This window comes from Trichoderma ghanense (assembly GCF_004382785.1).
Source record: "Trichoderma ghanense strain CCMA-1212 chromosome Unknown scaffold_3, whole genome shotgun sequence".
Lineage (NCBI taxonomy): Eukaryota > Fungi > Ascomycota > Sordariomycetes > Hypocreales > Hypocreaceae > Trichoderma > Trichoderma ghanense.
In genome coordinates, this window is record NW_027395666.1 from 134,514 (window position 1) to 152,630 (window position 18,117).

At 53.6% G+C, this 18,117-nt stretch overlaps 8 protein-coding genes across 8 annotated transcripts; 3 read left to right on the forward strand and 5 right to left on the reverse strand.

Annotated features, from left to right (window-relative positions):
- Positions 1 to 34: 34 nt before the first annotated feature.
- On the reverse strand, positions 35 to 1,093 carry CCMA1212_003344 (uncharacterized protein; the record flags this gene model as incomplete). Its single annotated transcript, XM_073700695.1, has 1 exon — positions 35 to 1,093. One exon carries the CDS (start codon positions 1,091 to 1,093, stop codon positions 35 to 37), a length of 1,059 nt encoding a protein of 352 aa, XP_073560457.1.
- A 647-nt stretch (positions 1,094 to 1,740) lies between these two features.
- Positions 1,741 to 3,014, reverse strand: CCMA1212_003345 (Alkaline ceramidase; the record flags this gene model as incomplete). Its single annotated transcript, XM_073700696.1, has 5 exons — positions 1,741 to 1,903; positions 1,993 to 2,110; positions 2,182 to 2,463; positions 2,529 to 2,641; positions 2,962 to 3,014. The coding sequence occupies 5 exons, from the start codon at positions 3,012 to 3,014 to the stop codon at positions 1,741 to 1,743; spliced, it is 729 nt and encodes a 242-aa protein (XP_073560458.1).
- A 648-nt stretch (positions 3,015 to 3,662) lies between these two features.
- Positions 3,663 to 5,177, reverse strand: CCMA1212_003346 (uncharacterized protein; the record flags this gene model as incomplete). The annotated part of the gene is made up of 1 exon (XM_073700697.1): positions 3,663 to 5,177. One exon carries the CDS (start codon positions 5,175 to 5,177, stop codon positions 3,663 to 3,665), a length of 1,515 nt encoding a protein of 504 aa, XP_073560455.1.
- A 1,110-nt stretch (positions 5,178 to 6,287) lies between these two features.
- CCMA1212_003347 (uncharacterized protein) lies at positions 6,288 to 6,482 on the reverse strand (the record flags this gene model as incomplete). Its single annotated transcript, XM_073700698.1, has 1 exon — positions 6,288 to 6,482. One exon carries the CDS (start codon positions 6,480 to 6,482, stop codon positions 6,288 to 6,290), a length of 195 nt encoding a protein of 64 aa, XP_073560456.1.
- A 664-nt stretch (positions 6,483 to 7,146) lies between these two features.
- On the forward strand, positions 7,147 to 7,503 carry CCMA1212_003348 (uncharacterized protein; the record flags this gene model as incomplete). Its single annotated transcript, XM_073700699.1, has 1 exon — positions 7,147 to 7,503. The coding sequence occupies one exon, from the start codon at positions 7,147 to 7,149 to the stop codon at positions 7,501 to 7,503; it is 357 nt and encodes a 118-aa protein (XP_073560465.1).
- A 731-nt stretch (positions 7,504 to 8,234) lies between these two features.
- CCMA1212_003349 (uncharacterized protein) lies at positions 8,235 to 10,161 on the forward strand (the record flags this gene model as incomplete). Its single annotated transcript, XM_073700700.1, has 4 exons — positions 8,235 to 8,432; positions 8,564 to 8,625; positions 8,770 to 9,609; positions 9,666 to 10,161. The coding sequence occupies 4 exons, from the start codon at positions 8,235 to 8,237 to the stop codon at positions 10,159 to 10,161; spliced, it is 1,596 nt and encodes a 531-aa protein (XP_073560466.1).
- A 2,822-nt stretch (positions 10,162 to 12,983) lies between these two features.
- Positions 12,984 to 14,154, reverse strand: CCMA1212_003350 (uncharacterized protein; the record flags this gene model as incomplete). The annotated part of the gene is made up of 4 exons (XM_073700701.1): positions 12,984 to 13,167; positions 13,215 to 13,414; positions 13,736 to 13,790; positions 13,913 to 14,154. 4 exons carry the CDS (start codon positions 14,152 to 14,154, stop codon positions 12,984 to 12,986), a joined length of 681 nt encoding a protein of 226 aa, XP_073560030.1.
- A 220-nt stretch (positions 14,155 to 14,374) lies between these two features.
- Positions 14,375 to 17,092, forward strand: CCMA1212_003351 (Peptide transporter PTR2; the record flags this gene model as incomplete). Its single annotated transcript, XM_073700702.1, has 6 exons — positions 14,375 to 14,380; positions 14,420 to 14,803; positions 15,079 to 15,134; positions 15,204 to 15,583; positions 15,650 to 16,315; positions 16,380 to 17,092. 6 exons carry the CDS (start codon positions 14,375 to 14,377, stop codon positions 17,090 to 17,092), a joined length of 2,205 nt encoding a protein of 734 aa, XP_073560029.1.
- Positions 17,093 to 18,117: the final 1,025 nt, after the last annotated feature.

Below are 18,117 nucleotides of genomic sequence, written 5' to 3' on the forward strand. Positions count from 1 at the left end.
GTTCAAGTTGCCATTTTCACTTGAAGATTCTCCATCAGGAACTAGAAACAGCCCTGGCTCGCTTGATCTGCTCAATGAACAGGTCGGGAAGTCGCTTGATACAATCCGGCTCTTCGTGCAATATCGCGGCACCGGACTCGATGTATCGGTCTTGAAATATGGTCCAAAGCCTCTCATCTGCCAGGTTGCTACTCCCAGGCCGGGGGAAATAAGGGTCATTGCCCCAAAAAGCCTTGTTCGCCTGATCAACGCCCTCCTCGTCGAGAGACATGTCTCGGCATAGGTCGAAATCCAGAATCCACACCACATGGGGACCCAAGATTGCCGTATCATTAGAGCATGATATAGCTCGGGCCCCAGTCGACGACGATGCATCTGATTGGCATCGAGGCTGACCGAGCACAAATTCAACATCATTACCATCAACATTGGCGACCCAATGTAGAAACGCCAAGGCGTCCGCCATGGCCACCGCATAACCACTCGGATCAAGACCAAGCTGCTCCATCTGATCCATATGTAGAGGGTAGTTTCGCAAGCTGAGTGCTCGTAGGCGTCGTCTTGAGATTCCAGTGCTTGCCTCCATCTCGCTCTGGCGGAATCTCCGGCGGCCGAGATACGGTCGAACGAGGCAGTGTTCATTGCTCTGGCTTCTCAGCATCTCCTCTTCATCCACATCAGGTCGGAATTTCTGCACGAGGAGTCTCCGGGCTGATGCTTTGACGGGCAGAACCTTTTCGCTGATGATGGCGTTGCAGGCCGTGTAGTCGGGAGGAAGGCGTGGCAAAATAACCGACCAAGCTGCATTGTCCTCGGCGTCCAGAAATCCAATGGATTGTGGGATAGCAAACGAGGTAAAGCTTGATTGAATGGACGCTCTCGTTATCTTCTGATGAATCCGATATTCGTGCGATATCGACCTTCCGGTGCTGCCATCCTCGCGCTTCATGGCCAGATGGTTGTGGTCATCATCACAGGCTAAACAAGGGACTGCCCAGACGGTTCCGCAGCGGCCTTGGCCTATTCTTTCGAGTTGCGTGGGAGTGTTTGAGATGGTGAGCTCTTCCATCTTCGTCATGGTCGTCTGGGCCATTGTTGAGTCCATGGCAGAGGTATATGTGGTCATAGAAAACGAGTTTGTTTGTGAAACGACTGAGAGGAATTGTTATGTCGATAAGATGAGGTAGTTGCTTTGTTTTCCAATGTTGGGTTGCTTTTGCGAGATTGATTCAAAAAGAGAAATCGGGAGAGCGCGAGTTTATATAGGTATCCTTCTGAGGCTTGTTTCCAGCGCAAGCCCGAAAGCCGCCAACATGACTATGATCAAAAGGGATCTTGTCCGTCTTGTAAAACAATTAGTCTGGCTTGCAGCTACCGTGAAGTTTATATACGCCACCGGATCTTCCCGACTGCCTGAAAGTGCCTTGGATCTTGAGATTGAGTCCTGTTTGTAATTTGCTGTCGCCTGGGAACATCAACTACTCTCACAATAAATCTCTAGAAATATAAATATATCTATGAATATCTATCTATATCTATAAATCACAAGCTAGTGTCGCCTGTGACGTCTCTCTTGATCCAGCAGATAGCATCTACCACTTCACAAATGTAGCCAAGATCAGCCCATCCAGCTGGAAAGTTGGGCCATTGAACAAGGGAAATTGCCTATCCAGTCAAGGTACCCATCTATCACGTCTTTCCCAAAGATGTTGCGGTGAATCCAGCTTTTGACGAGCAAACTCATTCCTTCTTTGGCGACGCGTCTGCACCTCCCAGCAATCTCGCCGCAGACGGGATAGGCCAAGCAAGATGAGGAACCGGATCGTCACGGACTTCGCCTGATGTGATGGCGTCGACGAGGGCCACGCCAACATAGCCCCCGATACAGGTAAAGATGTGCCACCTGCTCGAAAAAAAAAAAAAAAAAACTTCGTTAGACATGACGGGCACTCAAAATGATATACTATGTAACTGCAGAGAGGTTATTCATACCATCCATGGAGCTCGAGGATAAAAGCCAGGGGAAGGCCAGCCGAATGCTTCAGCGAAGTCAGCCCCGAGCAGAGCCAATTATCCAACAGCCACACAAAGTATCCAAAGGCGAAATTGACTGCGTTTGAAAGTCCTGAGTTCAAGTGTCCCGGCTCACAGAATTTTTTTTGGGGGGGGAATCAAACATACAGCAGCCAAACAGCGCGATATTTCGAAGGTTCTTCCTAATACGCTCATCTGGCACTTGTTGAGAGATGAGCTTCAGCGTTCGCGTCGCGATGATATAAACGGCAAGACCAAAAGTCGTTGCATGGAGCAGGAACTCGTCCATGACCATGTGCGTGACCATGACCACTGTGAAGAGGAGGGTAAGAAGCACGGCCACGGTTTTGGTGCGCTGCGGGCTGCTCTTGAACGTCAAGAGGCGATACACCATCGGTGTCGTCAGAAGATGCATGGACAATTCATCCGCTGGAGGGCGAGGTGAGAAATGAGCAGTAAATGCCAATGGAAGGGGGGGGGGGGGGAACACGTACACATTTGGGTGTGGTATTTCAGGGTCATATGGTAACTGGCAGAGCAAATGCCTACGCCAATCAATCCGCTGTACGAAAGCAGACGAGCGAGAGTCTGGCCATTGCGGCCGGGTCTGGACAGGCCATATACTCCGTAGACAACTATCAGAACAAGCACAACAGGTCAGTGAATGTCGAGATCCAAGGCAGCGGGGGCCGTCTGGGTTGTGCAGGTCCACGGACCGAAAGCTAAGCTGCTGAGCGTATTGATAAACTCAGCGACATATCGTGTAACGACATAGTCCTAACATTTCGCAATGACTCGTTAACGGGGTTGGCCACAGCTGCATGGAGGAGGCAGGGCATGGAGAGGGTTACCTCTTCGCAAAAGCTGGGTAGATACTGTAAGCTATAACAACCTCAAGAACTTGGGCGGGAGGTCACAGGAACTCACTTCAGATAAGACGTGGCCTCACCCCAGAATGGGTTGACGGAAGAAGAATGCATTGTCTGGATGGCTGTGAAGTACACGGCAGAGGGCCAGTCTTTGCTACCAAGTCATGGAGAGGTGGTTTCGGTTCGATACGACCCTCTGAACTGAGCCGGATGCCGGATGCCACGAGTCCAACGCGGCTGAGCCAATGAAAGACTGCAATTCCTCGTTCCGCATCCACCCGTTGGCTGTCAAGCGTCCTAGCGTGGCTGCTTAATCACCAATGCCAAATCGGGAGTCGTGGAATGCGAAATATCCTACAAGACATCACAACGTTGAGAAGGGGACTAATGGGGTCCAGTTTGCAACTATCTATGGTCGTACGTGACGGAGGTGTAGTGCTTTACTAATATAAGCAATCGAATATAAGCAATCGGTGGCAATCGGAGAGGTAAGAGGACTTCAGACTGGGTCAGATATGCTGTCAAGGACAGTGATGATGAGCGGCAAGGGACCAGAGTCAAGGCTTGGAAGGCTAACAATGCTGTCAACTCGGGGGATTTTAAAATCGCTTGCATCACTCTCTGGCGATAGATGACACCACTTGATACCGCCATCCCCCCATCAAGGCTGACAAGGCCGCGCACCGTCCATCAACACGGCGTGTCGAGTCCTCGAAACACATTCCTGGGAACAGCTCAGCCGATTTCAATCAAGGCACCCTACCCCTTCTTCCACACATCCTTCCACCACTCCTTGAACCCATACGGCTGCGCCCTCGAATCGTGAATCTTGACACTATCTTTGCCACCCAAGCTACTCATTATCCCCTCTCCTGTAAACGGAGACGGTTTAGACGTCAGCCTCGACGTAGCGCGCGGCCCTGTAGCCCTATCCTTGATCTCCTTGGACACCAGAGGAGCCACATCCGCGAAACAGGCGTCTAGTTCTCGCTGGAGATTGTAGTATGGCTTCTTGGCCAGCTCCGGAGCCATGAGGTTGTAACTTCTCGTGAGGGCGTTGAGCTGTTCTATGGACAGCTTCAGATATGCATGTTCCGCCTTCTCCCAATCTGGATCACGAAATGGTCTCGGCAGGGGGCCGAGGTCTCGCTCGCTGGGCTGACTTGCATCTTGCTCCGTTGCGTCGATGGCTTTCCCTGCCACTTGTCGAGGATTATGTACCCTCTCAGCTGCGGCATACTGATCAGCCCTGGCCATCTGCTCCTCCAGCGAGCCCCCCTTGGCGGCAATCATCCTCGCAGCATGACGCTTCCAATCAGCCCTCAGCCGCGAACGAAGGGCATCCGCCGCCTTGGACAGCTCCTGCTGCTTCTCGATCCAGGGAGGCACAATGTCTTGACGCTGAATGATCCTGTTCATCAAGTATTCCGTCGTGTCAACGTACGGGTTACTCCGGTTCAAGTCGAGCTCTACCCCTTTGCCTCGCGCGATATTCTTGAACTGACCCCTGGCAATGGCGTTTTCAATATGATCATTGGCTAGCGCCGCAAGTCCCGATGGCGTCGATGGCATCACCCGCGCGACTGGTTCGAACCTGGACCGAAACAAGCTCTTCATTTCTTCTCGCTCTTTATCGCTCAATCCGTTGTCTTCCTTCATGCCCATGCCAGCGTAGAACGAGGCTCGATCTCGAGCATTCAACGCCCTTTGCCGGGGAGGAACTACCGGAGTCCGCTTCACCCGGGGGTCGACAACAGGCGGTTGGAACTTGCCCCTGAGCTCTGGTTTTAGGGGCTTGTTGGCATCGTCCAGCATCCTCAGCACTGCATCTGCCGTAGCTTCCTCCCCGGTCCATGGCGTTGAGGTGGCGACGTGTCTGGTGCCCTCGCCAGCCGCAGAAGTGAGATCTTTTTCTGTGAATGCGCTGGAATACTCTTGTCGAAAGTTGGCATCCGCAAGTTTGCTCAGCAGCTTCTCTTTCAGCTCATCGGAGAACCCAGCATCCTCCACGGCACGCCGGCCGGCTGAGCCGCCGCTGAACATGGCTTCGTCAGTCGCCTCTTGTAATCTCCGCGTCATTGCCCCAGGCTCAGACGTCTGCAGGTCATCCTCCTCAGAAGGCCGAGGCCTGCTCTCTCTGTCTTCCTTCGATTCATCGCCTTCCGTCGTCGAGTGATTTGGCTGTGATGAATATCCGCGTGGCCCTAGTGGGCCGAAGCGAGCTGCGGTTTGGAGACATTGCCTGCATAAAGATGACGAAGCTCGCGATATCATGGCCAAAAGAATAAGTGTTAGGATGGAAGTGATTTTAGTTGAAATGCAAGCCCTGTGAAGAGTGGCGATGCTGAGGACAATTGATTGACTTGATGCCCAAAAATCTCACATTGATGGAATGAGTCTTAGTCAGCCGGCTATTGTCTGCGTCACAACAAGTGGCGAACATTTACCACCCATCGCAACGAGCAACATGGCGAGGCAAGCAAAACGGTGAAATATAGTCTCAAGTCTACACGAGCAGGGGATTGCTCATCATCAAGCCGGAAAAGGTAGACGGGTTTAGAAAGATTGCAATGAAAGGAAGATAGAGATAAAGCCAGGAAGGAATTCTTCCGTAGACGGACAATAAAGGCCCGTGTCGGATGATCATGGTTTAACTGGTCGTTGACCTGTAAAACCCAGAATAGGGTAGGTTTGCAGTGGATATAAAACATGAAGCATTAAAGCGACGAAGTTGAGCCCTGCGCCTTGTACAGTACACTTTACCGAGGAAGAGCACGATTCTCTGGTATTTTCTCTCTCCGCCTTTGGCTGGTGGCAGAATCACATGATAATCACAGCCATGCGAGTCTGGAACCAACAACTCCCCAGATTGCGCTAAAGGCGGTGTGACCGACACTAGCCGATCAACAGCTGTGGACAGCATTTTGTTGGGAAAAAAAAAGGACAGCGAGGAAGCTGAGAAGAATGATACGATCTGGCGCCGTGCAGGCCCTGGGAAAAGGCCGAAATGCGAGCCTACAGATCCAAGGCCCTTGTGCTAGTTCGAGAACACGCTTTGGCCTGTTCCTGATGACGCACGCCAAGAGTTTACAAACAGGGCCTCTTGGTTGGCCAGAAGAACGGCGTGAGGGCGAGATCTGGACCAATGAATGCGCGCGTTTCGCGCTTGTTGGCTTCGAGTGGGTGCGGGAGATTCACTCGCTAGTCTCGCTGTATTGATTGGGGCGCTCTCTAGCCTGAGCCGCAGTGTCAACTCGATCTGTTAAGTCATGCACGTATTGCTTCGATGAAAGACCAGCTTTTTTCTGAAGGACAGTTCAAGCCCCAAGGCCGCCGCCCGGTATTGCGTACACTATGTTGGTCGCTTCAAGTCGTTTTGAGCACTCATCGGGGCATGAACAGATAGCGTTGGTGATGAATCTCGGCTGATGTGCCAAGATGTTGGGCTTGACATGGGACAGATATCCAAGAAAAGAAGACGAGGGCCAGTTGAGAATGGGAATGACGACACCTCCTGGAAGCCACCCGTTGGAATGCTCGACACCGGGCTGTGGCGTCTCCCGGTGTCAGGTCCATCATTGGGTGCAAGCCGAGATGATACAGGCTTTCGGCGGTCTGAGCACTTAATTTGGCCGTTGGGAGGAGGACATGTAGCCCATCGTGTCCGTCACCTTGGCGCCTCTTCTCCGCACTTGCAAAGAAACAGCCTCCATCTTCCATCGGATAAGGTCAGGACCAAGATCATGGGGCCGTGCTTTCGCTGAGCGTCCGATTTACAAGCCAGCCAATCACGTTGCGGCTGTAGCTCGAGGATGACCGAATATTCATGCCCCGCGGAAGTAAATCACTCTGAAAGGGTGTTTGTTTCGGATTCTCGTACGAACAGGCTCGTCAAGGACCTTTTGGAGTTTGGAGTCCTCTGTGCATGGATCCCTTTGCAGCTCTTGCCGTGAGGAGCATGTACGATGTCAAGAGGATGGCGCCTGCCGCAAGTTGATGCGAGTGGATCGGGAAACGTGGAAAGAAGCAGGAACAAGACAGGCAGGACATGAACAAGGGAAAGAGTGCGAGAAAAGGGAAAGAGGGAAAGAGAATTAGAAATTTTTCTCGACGGCCTGACTCTGGACCTCAACCTCGACCTCGACGCTCCGCCACCAACGTGAGACCCGGCACGTCGCTCGACAAGTATATCTCGCAAGCCTCAAGAGACGTCGATTGAAGCAGCCAACGAATCGTCCCCGCGATGCCACGGTGCCCGCGCATGCGCTGCATCGCCCAGCAGTTCGTGCCGCTGGGCCTGGCCGAGCCAATGCACTCCACCGCGCCTTGCCCCGACCAGCAAAGGCCCGTCGAGCGCTCACCAGCGCACCTATCAGCGCCAGTCGTTGGGAGCACGGGGAGACGCTTCGCTGCCCTGCGCAGCTCGACGCTACCGGCCGGGGCCCCCACACTGCGTCTCACGACAGACTCGCAGCCTGCTTCCGCCGCGCGCAAAGGCCAAGAAAACCCCCAACCTCCAGAGCCCCGGGCTGGCTGTCCCTCCACTAAGACCCGGTCGACGTCGGACCCGGCCGTGCTGATTGGCCCGGGGCGGCGATAGAACCGTCGTTGTGGAAGGCTACTGCGCACTAGAGGGGAAGATGGCCTTTCAATCACAAGCACAGGCACAAGCAACACATGCAAAATGACCAGCTTGGAGATGGGATCTTCGCGTGGTCTTTTACCACAAAGGGTCCCTGCAACGCATGGTCCCTTAGCCTTGGTCGTGTGCCTTTGATGGTTACGTCGTGTCGTTGTTTTATTTCTCTGCTGGCCATTTAACACACGCTCTCCCGCACTTTTTTTTTTTGTCTTCTCGTTCTCCATTCCCGTCGTTGTCACTGGGTTGATCCTACTGTTCTTGGCAGGACAGCCCTCCTTCTACGCCTGTTGTGGTTTCTCTACGAATCGCAGCCTTTTCCCTCTTGCTGCTCCCTCTTTCTTCGTCTCCTCTGCCGGCCTGATTGAATCCTCTTTGAAGGTCTCGACTGTGCTCAGAGACCGCAATCGACAATCACCTACGATACCTCCGCCCCCTCCTCCGCATTCCTAGGTCCGATTCGGGTGAAACAAGCCGAAAGCAAGTTCACTTGAACTTGCGTGTGACGCTCCGTCCAATTCCTTGCCACGGACTCTACTGCAGAACTTCTGCTCGATTGGAATATCCGCCAGTTTTGAGGAGAAGAGCGGAACGAAGCTCTCTTGCGCTTTCGTGAGCCCAGCCTTGCTGTGTCTTAGCTTCTGGTGACTATACGAAGATCTTCAGTTGCGCTCAAGCCATCATCCGCAGCCATGGCTACTGCTGCAGGTCTGGACAAGTCTGCCGTTGACGCCAGCTCAATGGAGAAGAAGATCGAGGCTGGCCACAACGATCCGATGTTGGGCGAGCTCAGAAACGCCGACGGATCGTCCCTGCGCAGCGGCGAGGATATCCTCTCCCTGCAAGATCTCGATCCTGCCTTGAACATGAAGATGCATCTGGTGAATAACGTGAGTGATATCAGAGGCTCTGCTACGGCCTGAGCCACATGTCGGCGAACGACGGGAATGCTACTCCGTAGTCCAACTCTCAAGCTCCAAGTCCCCTCTCCAAACTACTCCAGAGCTGACATTGGATTAAGGCGATTGATGAGATTGGTTGGACTGGCTACCACTGGAAGCTGTTCTTCCTCAATGGATTTGGGTCAGTTTGTCCTTCCCCATGAGTAGCAGTCGCACTCTCAGCTGCATTTCCCCCTCTCCTCTCCGTTCCCACAATATTGCTCCCATCCCATGTATATCCTGCGATGATACATGCTTCCATGTACTGACCGACGACCTAATGTAGCTATGCTGTGGACTCGTTGATTCTCCTCTTCCAATCCATTGTCGCCCCCGCGGCCTACCTCGAGTTCGGCCAGAAGGGCTACTCCAATGCACTCACCATTGCCGTGTACGTCGGTATGCTGACGGGCGCCCTCTTCTGGGGCTTCAGCGCCGATGTCATTGGACGCAAGTGGGCTTTCAACATTACCCTCTTCATCTGTTCCGCCAGCTGCGTTCTAGCCGGCGCCATGCCCAACTGGCCAGCCCTCTCATTCTTCATCGCCCTCCTCGGCTTCGGCGGTGGCGGCAACCTCATCTTGGACACAACCGTCTTCCTCGAGTATCTTCCGGGCAACAAGCAGTGGCTGCTGACCTTCCTGGCGGCTTGGTGGGGCCTTGGACAGGCCGTCACCGGATTCATTGCTTGGGGTTTCATGGTTCCCGCCAAGTGGAACTGCACCGACGTCGAGACCTGTACCAAAGCCAACAACTGGGGCTGGCGATATATGCTCTTCACCGGCGGCGCCCTGGTGTTCGTCATGTCGGTCCTTCGTATCACAGTCGTCAGGCTGCGCGAGACGCCCAAGTACCTTCTGGGCCTGGGTGAGGATGCCAAGGTGGTGGAAACGTTCCAGTTCCTGGCCGCCAAGTACAACCGCCCATGCTCGCTGACTCTGGAGAAGCTCGAGGCCTGCGGACAAATTCAGTCGGCCCATAGCAAGAGCCGTTTCTCTCTGTCCGAGACCCGCATTCACTTCCGCGGGCTCTTCATCAACAAGAAGATGTCCATCTCCACGATCCTGGTCTGGCTGTCGTGGGCTTTGATCGGCCTCATCTACCCGCTCTTCTATGTCTTCCTTCCGTATGTAACCCCAAGCTTCTTGAGTTTCGATGAGCCTTTGCTGACCGTCCTCGCAGCACCTACCTTGAAAACCACGGCAGAGTCTTCCACCGCACCGCCTTCGAGACTTGGCGCAACTACTGTCTGACCAACATTTGCGGTATTCCTGGCCCTATCATTGCAGGATACATGTGCAACACGAAGCTGCTTGGTCGCAAATACACCATGGCTATCGGTGCTCTGATCACGATGGTCTTCTTCTTTGCTTACACCGCAGTCAAGACAGCAGCCGAGGACACGGCCTTTACCTGTTTAATCGCGTGCTTCCTCAACATCTACTACGGCACCCTCTACGCCTATACTCCAGAGGTGCTGCCCAGCGCCCACCGTGGCACCGGAAACGGCGTTGCCGTGGCTTTCAACCGAATCATGGGTATCGTGTCAGCTATTGTGGCAACTTTTGCAAACACACAAACGTCGGCGCCTTTGTATATCTGCGCCAGTCTGTTTATTCTTGCTGCTGGCATTGCTGTAGTGTTTCCCTATGAGCCCTATGGACGACGCAGTTCATAAATGTGCATCATGACGAGGTTGGTGAGCCTTATTTCAACAATAAAGAGGCCCCAGCTGGTTTGGTGTAGACGTTACGCCGAAGAGGGATGCATGAGTGATGGAGAACAATAACGTCCTAGATAGAGATACCCAAGAATTTTTCCAAGAATACATAGATGATATTTTCTACAACAGAAGTTTGGACAAGTTTGAGTGAGAGTAGGCGTACTCGGCACAATCGAAACGCGGTTGGCAGATGCAATCGTCATTGGTATCTGTCCGGGCAAATCTGCGTTGATTAGGAAACAGCATGTTTTGGCGACAACCGATCTTTTTCGTCGCCTGACAATCCCAGCTGTTCTTTAAAGAGATATGGCGGCTCTGTTCACCTGAGAGGACATAGGGGGTTATCCGGGCGAGGATACTCTCATCCGGCTCGAGGCTGATGTGCGGCTGGCAAGGTGTTTACCGTTTTGGACGCAGTGCAATAGATTCTCTCACTGCCCTCCCAATTCCATATAGCACACATGCCACTCGAAGGGCATCGTAGGGTGTCACTACTAAATACGAGGGGGGTGGGGCGGTCGATACATGTTGAAGAGTTGCTTGCTTGCCGGGCAAACTATGCTGAAGACTGGTCCGTGAAGCGGTGGGAGGTGGAGAAGGATGCTTCCGGGGAGAGTGACGTGAGGGTAGATATGTAAGGATATGTAGGTGAAGCCATGATTCTTGTTGACTAATGAAGCACGTAGCTCGTCACACACAGCCGCTTCCTCGTGTCTGCCAGACGTGAGAGAGACATCTGGCGGCTTCACAGCAATTTTAAGCTCACTCGGGGGGCTGTACAAGTGATAGAGACAATGGTCTTGTACTCCTGATTGTGCACCTACTAAAAGACTTGTTGTACTTCATACTCAGAAACTGGCCAGGTCACACGGTGGAACGTGGCATGATGATTCTTTGAGATAAGCCGCCTTATACTGAATAAGTAACTGTGATTCCCAAAGGAAACCCCTATTACGACAACTAAGCTCCTGTGTAAACGTTTACTAAGTTTATAAGTGTTGGCAGAACCATCCGTCTAGAGCAAGTGAGTCCGCCGGAAGACAATGAAAGACAATGAAGGCTCAATATCAATCAACCGTCTACACAACAACCCTTTCCTCTTAGGCAGCACCCCTCGCATAGGCACTGTACGATACTGTCCAGTCAAGTAGTCTCTGCAGCACACACACACGCACAACAGCCCGGGCAACTTCAGCGCTTGGCTGCAGCAGCTGCGGCTGCGATTCAACCACTTCAGCTGCAATACAGCCACACTGTAGATTGAATAATTTTCGATAAAAGCAGTGGCTGTAACTCCAGCATGCAGTCTTAGGCAACCACTTCTTAGAAGTCGTTTCATGGTAAACTCAGGGTTCAGGGGGGCGGGAAGGGCACTTGTATATGATGACTGCTTCGGCAGGTCGTGATTGCAACCCATCCTCCTCGGGGAGTGTGAACAGATGTTTCACCACTTGGTATAAGAAGGGTGGTTACCAGGTTGGCTGCTTTTTTTGTAGGGAGCAGGGTCGGGTTAAGGGTGAAGATGCTGCATTCGGCATACAAAGACTTGGGGTTAGAATTGCTGTGTTGCGACAGTGACCGCTGGTTTAGACCTGGCATGCTTGCAGCTGAATTTTCACTGATATGGTTTCATCGATAAAAGCATCTTTCATCGACAAGTGAGAAGGCTGCTTTGACAAGTGGTGAGTTGAGTAGGAGCTAAAGTCAGAACTGCCTGGGTATACGTATACATCTTTTTGTCGAGGGAACCTCCTTGAGAATGGACGAGTGGAAACTGCATTGAGCTCTCAGTCAAGGCAGAGCAATATTTGAGTCTCACCAGGAAGCAGTCGACGGTGACAATGGGCAACTCTCCGTGGATTCGAGTATAAGGGATCAAGCTCTTAGTAAATCAGCCCTTGGTTTCAAGAGGCCAGACTAAAGCTGAAGCGTGGATGAGGGTGAGGACGGATGCAAAGTTCACGCCGATGTGATCGTGGCTGATGTGACTGAGGAGGATGAGCTGAGTTTGTTATCTGACAAGGTCGAGAATGATGGTGGTGACGAGCCATGAATGACGCAGATCAGAGAGCTGAGATATGAGACCCTCTCGCGCCCATGATGAAGCCCCTTTCTCATTTCCCCAGTCCATGGACCAGCTAAGTGATTGCCATATCCACTTACACGTGGAAAGTGCTCATCTCCGTCGACGCTTATCAGTAGCAGCCGCGAGCTAAAGGGCATCGTCCGATTTCTGCAGACCTGCAGTCAGCTCTCTTCCGGATCGTGTTACACTTGTCCATGGTCAAGCAAACTACTGTTTCTCCTTGCCTGGTTCTTCGCTCCCTTTTCTCCTGATATCCGGAACCAATATCGCAGGTTAGCCGTCTTTCTGATAGCCGACACAAAGATCAGGTAATCACCCCACGCGATTCCGCACCTCACCACCAACCACTGCTCGTCCCGAGGTTTCTCGTACATAATGCAATTCAACCCCAGAACCCTTATTCCTCGCAGTCTCCGCACCATCTGGGACGGCGTGTGGAGGCCGTGATGAAGGGTGCGCGCAGAGGGAGGAGCCAGTCAAAGGGTTCCCCCAAGCCTCTCTCTCCGCAAGCCGCCCCTTGCCGCAAAGAGCGCCGATTAGCCGTCGGATGGCCGACTGCGAGGGAAATGGTGTCAGGAGAGTCGTCGAAGCCACATGTACATGTACGCTGAATACGAGGTATCCATGCTGGCTCGTTATACCATTACTTGGAGATATCGTCATGATAGACCTCGAAGAAGAGGGTGCCGCATCATTCGCTGTCATTCCGTACCGAGTAGTTCTTGAGTCGTTGCGTGAGGGAGACTCCCGTGAGGCTCCTCAGAACGACTCGACCGCGCTTGTGCCTTGCGCTAGGCAAATCGTACCAGGAGACTTCTGTGGTTCCGGGTGAGTAGTAATGCTCAGCTAGAGGCGCCATCAGGGCGCCTGGACGTCTGCTAACGAGTGCGGCTGGATGGTGAGGAAGGCCATCGTCACATACGGAACGGAGCATAGCAGGGCGAGGACATGTCCTGCGTCAAGACGTGCTCGTACACGGTACTCGTGCCTGGCGCTAAGCGCATACGGAGTGCCCGGTACAGCGTACATGGCTGGCCCATCGTCTCCCGCGTCCGTGGGACGAGATTGAATGACTCGCTGGTTCGGCGGTCGGCGGTCAGGGCGCTTCACATGCGCGAATGCCTCGCCGTGTCAGTTCATACGGATATTAGATGAAATTCAGCGTTTCTCATGTTCGGCCTCGTTTTGAGCCATTTATGCTGTTTCTGTCATGATTGTGGTGATGATTTGCCGGTGTCTGAGCTGACCGGATGTACAAGATGATCGGTTGCATCTCGTACAGGAAAAACCCCCATCTTGATGTGCTGCCCACGGCTGCAAGCGCCGCTGAAGGAACCACGAAGGGCATAGTGCGCTTTCCGCCCGAGATGTGTCATGATCCGTGCTGCGCACAAGTGCTCCGTAGCGCCTTCTCTCTTGGGCATCTCGGCGCATGGCTCGTACCGGGAGTTTTGCTGCTAGGAGCCGGTACCGAGCGCCGCCAGATGGCACCTGCTTTCTGCAATGTACAGTACTCGTACTAGGTTCGTCGAAGCAGCCGTCATCGATTTTGCATCTCGGTGGCGAGCACGAGATCTGCACGTGACACAGCCCGAGGACGTAGAGATCACACAGCCTCACGGACATGAAAGAATTTCACGGCCGAGACGATTCTTTCGTCCTGCGAACGCCGCGCCGCAGATAATACGCTTATTGCCAATTGGCTTTTGTGCAGGCTTCTCTTCCCCTTCCCTTCCGGCATCTCCCAGGCCAGTGGCTGCGGGCTGCCAAAAACGCGCATCTCGGTCGTGCCATCCAAGTGCTGATTCGCCCCAGACGGTGGCCAAGCGGAGAAGCGCTAGGGAAATGCCCTGGCCACCCATCTGCAAGCCTCGGTGCATCTCATTGCCCTACGGGCTACAGGCTACGGCCACAGGCTACGGGAGAAAAAGGGCGAGCCATGCGGCCGTGGCCCTTGGCAAGCCACTCTGGCCTAGGGACCAGGGCCGCAGAGGGCGTCTGCATCCCCGGCCAATTTCCAATCCAAACAGAATCAGCTGCTAACGAGTGCCGACCCGCAATGGCTCCTAACCGGCACACCACATGCCGGTGGCCTGGAGGGAGCGGCGGCGGCCACGGAGTTGCCAGTGGATGGTTTTTCTTGGCCCTTCGTTTCGGGCCTTTAGGGTGGGCTCGATCGGAGAGCACAGTGAGGCGAGGCAGCCAGACAGAACGCAAAAAAACCCTGGTGCGTATGCATGCCCCTGGCCACCAGGTGGCTGCTTGTGGCCTAGCTTCAGCCAGGGCCTCTGCGGTAGGACGGGTCTGATAGCGAGGGACCGCATCTCAGCGCACGAATCGCAGCACCGGGTGCCTTTTCCTATGACGACTGATGGCCCTCGGATAATGTCAAAGACAGCGATGCTCGCCGCGGGCACACGAGCAGCTGGGAGATGCATGGGCTGGCCCGTGGGGAAAGAAGCGAGAGGCGAGACGACTGCGGCGTGGCTAGTCCAAAAGGTCCTTGGGGGGGTAGCTTTTGTCGCTCCATCAGATACCACTCCGGATTCAAACAAGGCTTGGTGGCGGATAACGTTGTATTGGAGGCTAAAGACTGGAGAGTGGACTTGTCCCTCGTTCAAAGGCCCCCCCCCCCCAAAAAAAATCATTTAAGTTTGGGAGATCCCATCGCTTTCGTGGTTTACCCTTCTCTCCCCTCTTTCTTCTCTTCTTGCTCCTCTTCTTGCTCTCTTCCCGGCTGGTCTTCTTGCTTCCTCAAAGACTTGCCTTGGGACTGTCATTGGTAGTTGAGGCAAAGACAAACCGCAATCATGGCTCACAACCATGAGGATACCGCTGCTGAGTGAGTCTTCACAAAGGGCTGGAGATGGGCTCTCCTCCGGTCGCATGCTTACCCATATGTCACCCTTAGGCTCCACGAGGAGTTCAACGAGCGCGTTCACCCCAGCGAGATCCACGATCTTGCCGGAGGCTTCATTGCGGCCGACCCTGATGAGAAGAAGGACTTTGACCTCTCACCAGAGGGTGCTGAGGCCGGTGCCACGCCTGATGGCGAGGAGCCCAGCGACTATGAGAGGCGGACGCTGCGCCGTGTTGGCGAGAACCTGCCCCCGTCGGCCTTCCTCATCGCCATCGTCGAGCTGATGGAGCGTTTCACCTACTATGGTGCCTCGGGTCTGTTCCAGAACTACATCAGCAACGGCAAGCATGACTCCAGCGACTCTCCCGGCCTGGGTATGGGTGGCCAGGCCGCCACTGGTCTGAACCTGTTTTTCCAATGGTTCTGCTATGGTATGTGCTGATCAAGGGAACGTGTGCTTGGGGACAACGGAATTGGCTAACCATGAGCGTCAACAGTTACCCCTATCCTCGGTGCCATCATCTCTGATCAGTACCTGGGCAAGTACAAGACCATTATGCTCTTCTGCTGCGTCTACTGGGTCGGTCTCGTCATTCTCTGGACTACGTCTCTGCCCGTTGCCATTGCTCACGGAGCCGGTCTGCCTGGCTACATTGTTTCCATCATCGTCATCGGTGCCGGTACCGGTGGTATCAAGTCCAACATTGCTCCCCTGATTGCCGACCAGTACCAACGCCGAACCATGGCGATCCGCACTGAGCCAACGGGCGAGCGAATCATCATCGACCCGGCCATCACCTACCAGCGCATCTACATGATCTTCTACTGGTGCATCAACCTGGGTTCTCTGTCACTGATCGCCACCCCCTTCATGGAGAAGTACTGCGGCTTCTGGACGGCCTTCCTCATGTGCTTCTGCATGTTCAACTTCAGCATCGCCATCCTCGTCATCCGCCGCAAGTCGTACATCATCCACCCCCCGCAGGGCTCTATCATCACCGATGCCTTCAAGGCTCTGGGCCTGATGATTGTCTCGCGCAACATGGATGCCGCCAAGCCTTCGTGGCGCGCCGCCAACGGCAAGAGCAAGCCGGTTGCTTGGAACGACCACTTTGTCGAGGAGCTCAAGCGTGCTATCCGCGCCTGCAAGGTTTTCGTCTTTTGTAAGTCTTGGCACAAAGATTCGCAGTCCCTGCTCTCCTCTTAACTGACACTCGTCCTCGCTAGACCCCATCTTCTGGGTTGGCTATGGTCAATTCTCCACCAACTTTGTTACCCAGGCCGGCCAGATGAACGGCCACGGCATGCCCAACGACTTCATGCAGAACTTTGACCCCATCTCGATTCTCATCTTCACTCCCCTGCTCGACTTCTTCGTCTACCCCGCCCTCCGCAAGCTGGGCATCAACATCCGCCCGATTGCCCGAATCAGCTTGGGATTCATCTGGATCTCCCTCTGCCTCGGCTACGCTGCCATTGTCCAGCACCTCATCTACAGCGCCGGCCCTTGCTACGACAGCCCCCTCAAGTGCGATGCCGCCAACGTCAACGGCGACGTCCTCCCCAACAACGTCCACATTGCCGTCCAGGCCCCCGCCTACGTCTTCGTCGGTCTGGCCGAAATCTTCATTTCCGTCACCGGTCTCGAGTACGCCTACACCAAGGCTCCCCCCAGCATGAAGTCGTTTGTTCAGAGCTTGTACCTCTTCACCAACGCCTTCGGCTCTGCCATCTCCGAGGCGCTGGTCTCCGTGTCCAAGGACCCCGAGTTCATCTGGATGTACACTGGTGTTGCCGGAGCCAGCTTCGTCACCGCCTTTGTCTTCTTCTTCCTCTTCAACCACTACGACAAGATTGAGGACGAGTCATTTGAGCTCGATCGCGAGGCGCCCGTGGTTCCTCCAACCAAGGAGGTTGAGTACGAGGGAGCTAACAACTAAGGTCGTGGGGGTTCCTGTTTGTATAATGTAATAGTAGAGCGCTAGAAGCCACGTCTTAATGTATTATTATGAGTTTTGACAAAGACAAATACCCATTTTCGACATGTGCAAGCGGAATCTTGCATGGGAATTACCCACTGATAAGAAGCTCCCGTGCCTGACTCTTGCTCCGGGTGGAAACGCTGAAGAAAGTGGGAGATGCCGTTCCTAGTTCCGCTTCTGGAACGTTTCCACGCGTAAAATTTTCACACGCCTTTTGCGAGGCGCTGTATTAAAGACTCACTAGCATAACGCCATCCCACGCTGCCGAGGAAGTAAAAGTCCAAGTTCCACTTCAATTCCAGCGAATGACTGATCTTTTATATCCATCTGTTTTTACTCCTCCAACATTCCGGAGTCCATGGAAAACACCTTGGGACGTCGTCGCTGCTGGTACCGAGTATTAGTCTCTTGGCAATTGTAAGCAACCCCCCCTGGCGCGCATTTTTCCTTCGGACAATTTTTCTTCGCCAATTTATGCGGCGCTACGGAGATTTAAAAAAAAAAAAAAAAAAAAAAAAAAGCGTTAGGGGGTCTTGGCCTTTTGGTTCCGTCAGCCAAGAACATTGAGTGTGCGGCCGGGTGGTGCCGTCTTGGCCTTTTTTTGGTTCCGGCAGTTCTTTGCTCGGGCGTTTTTCGGTGAGGTGGGTGGTATTGTAATATGTTGCGGCTTACTAGTTGTGTGTGTTGTGTTGTGTGTGTATGTGCGTGAGACAGGAAGAGTGAGGGAGAGGGGACAATGCTTCACAGTTGAATAAAAAGCGAAGAAGACAGACTGCCGGAAGGGGTCATCGAAATGAGAAAACCTGCGTAGTAAAAGGATCATACTTGTCCGAAGAGGGAAAGTGTGATTAAGTGACGCCGATCAACCATCAACATCCTTGCTTTGTCGCAAAGGTCGTCCACGAGCAAAAGAGCACAAGTAAACGCGATAATTACAGGAACAAGGGGGCCCGCGCCAAGATGTCAAAAAAGGAACTCGGTCC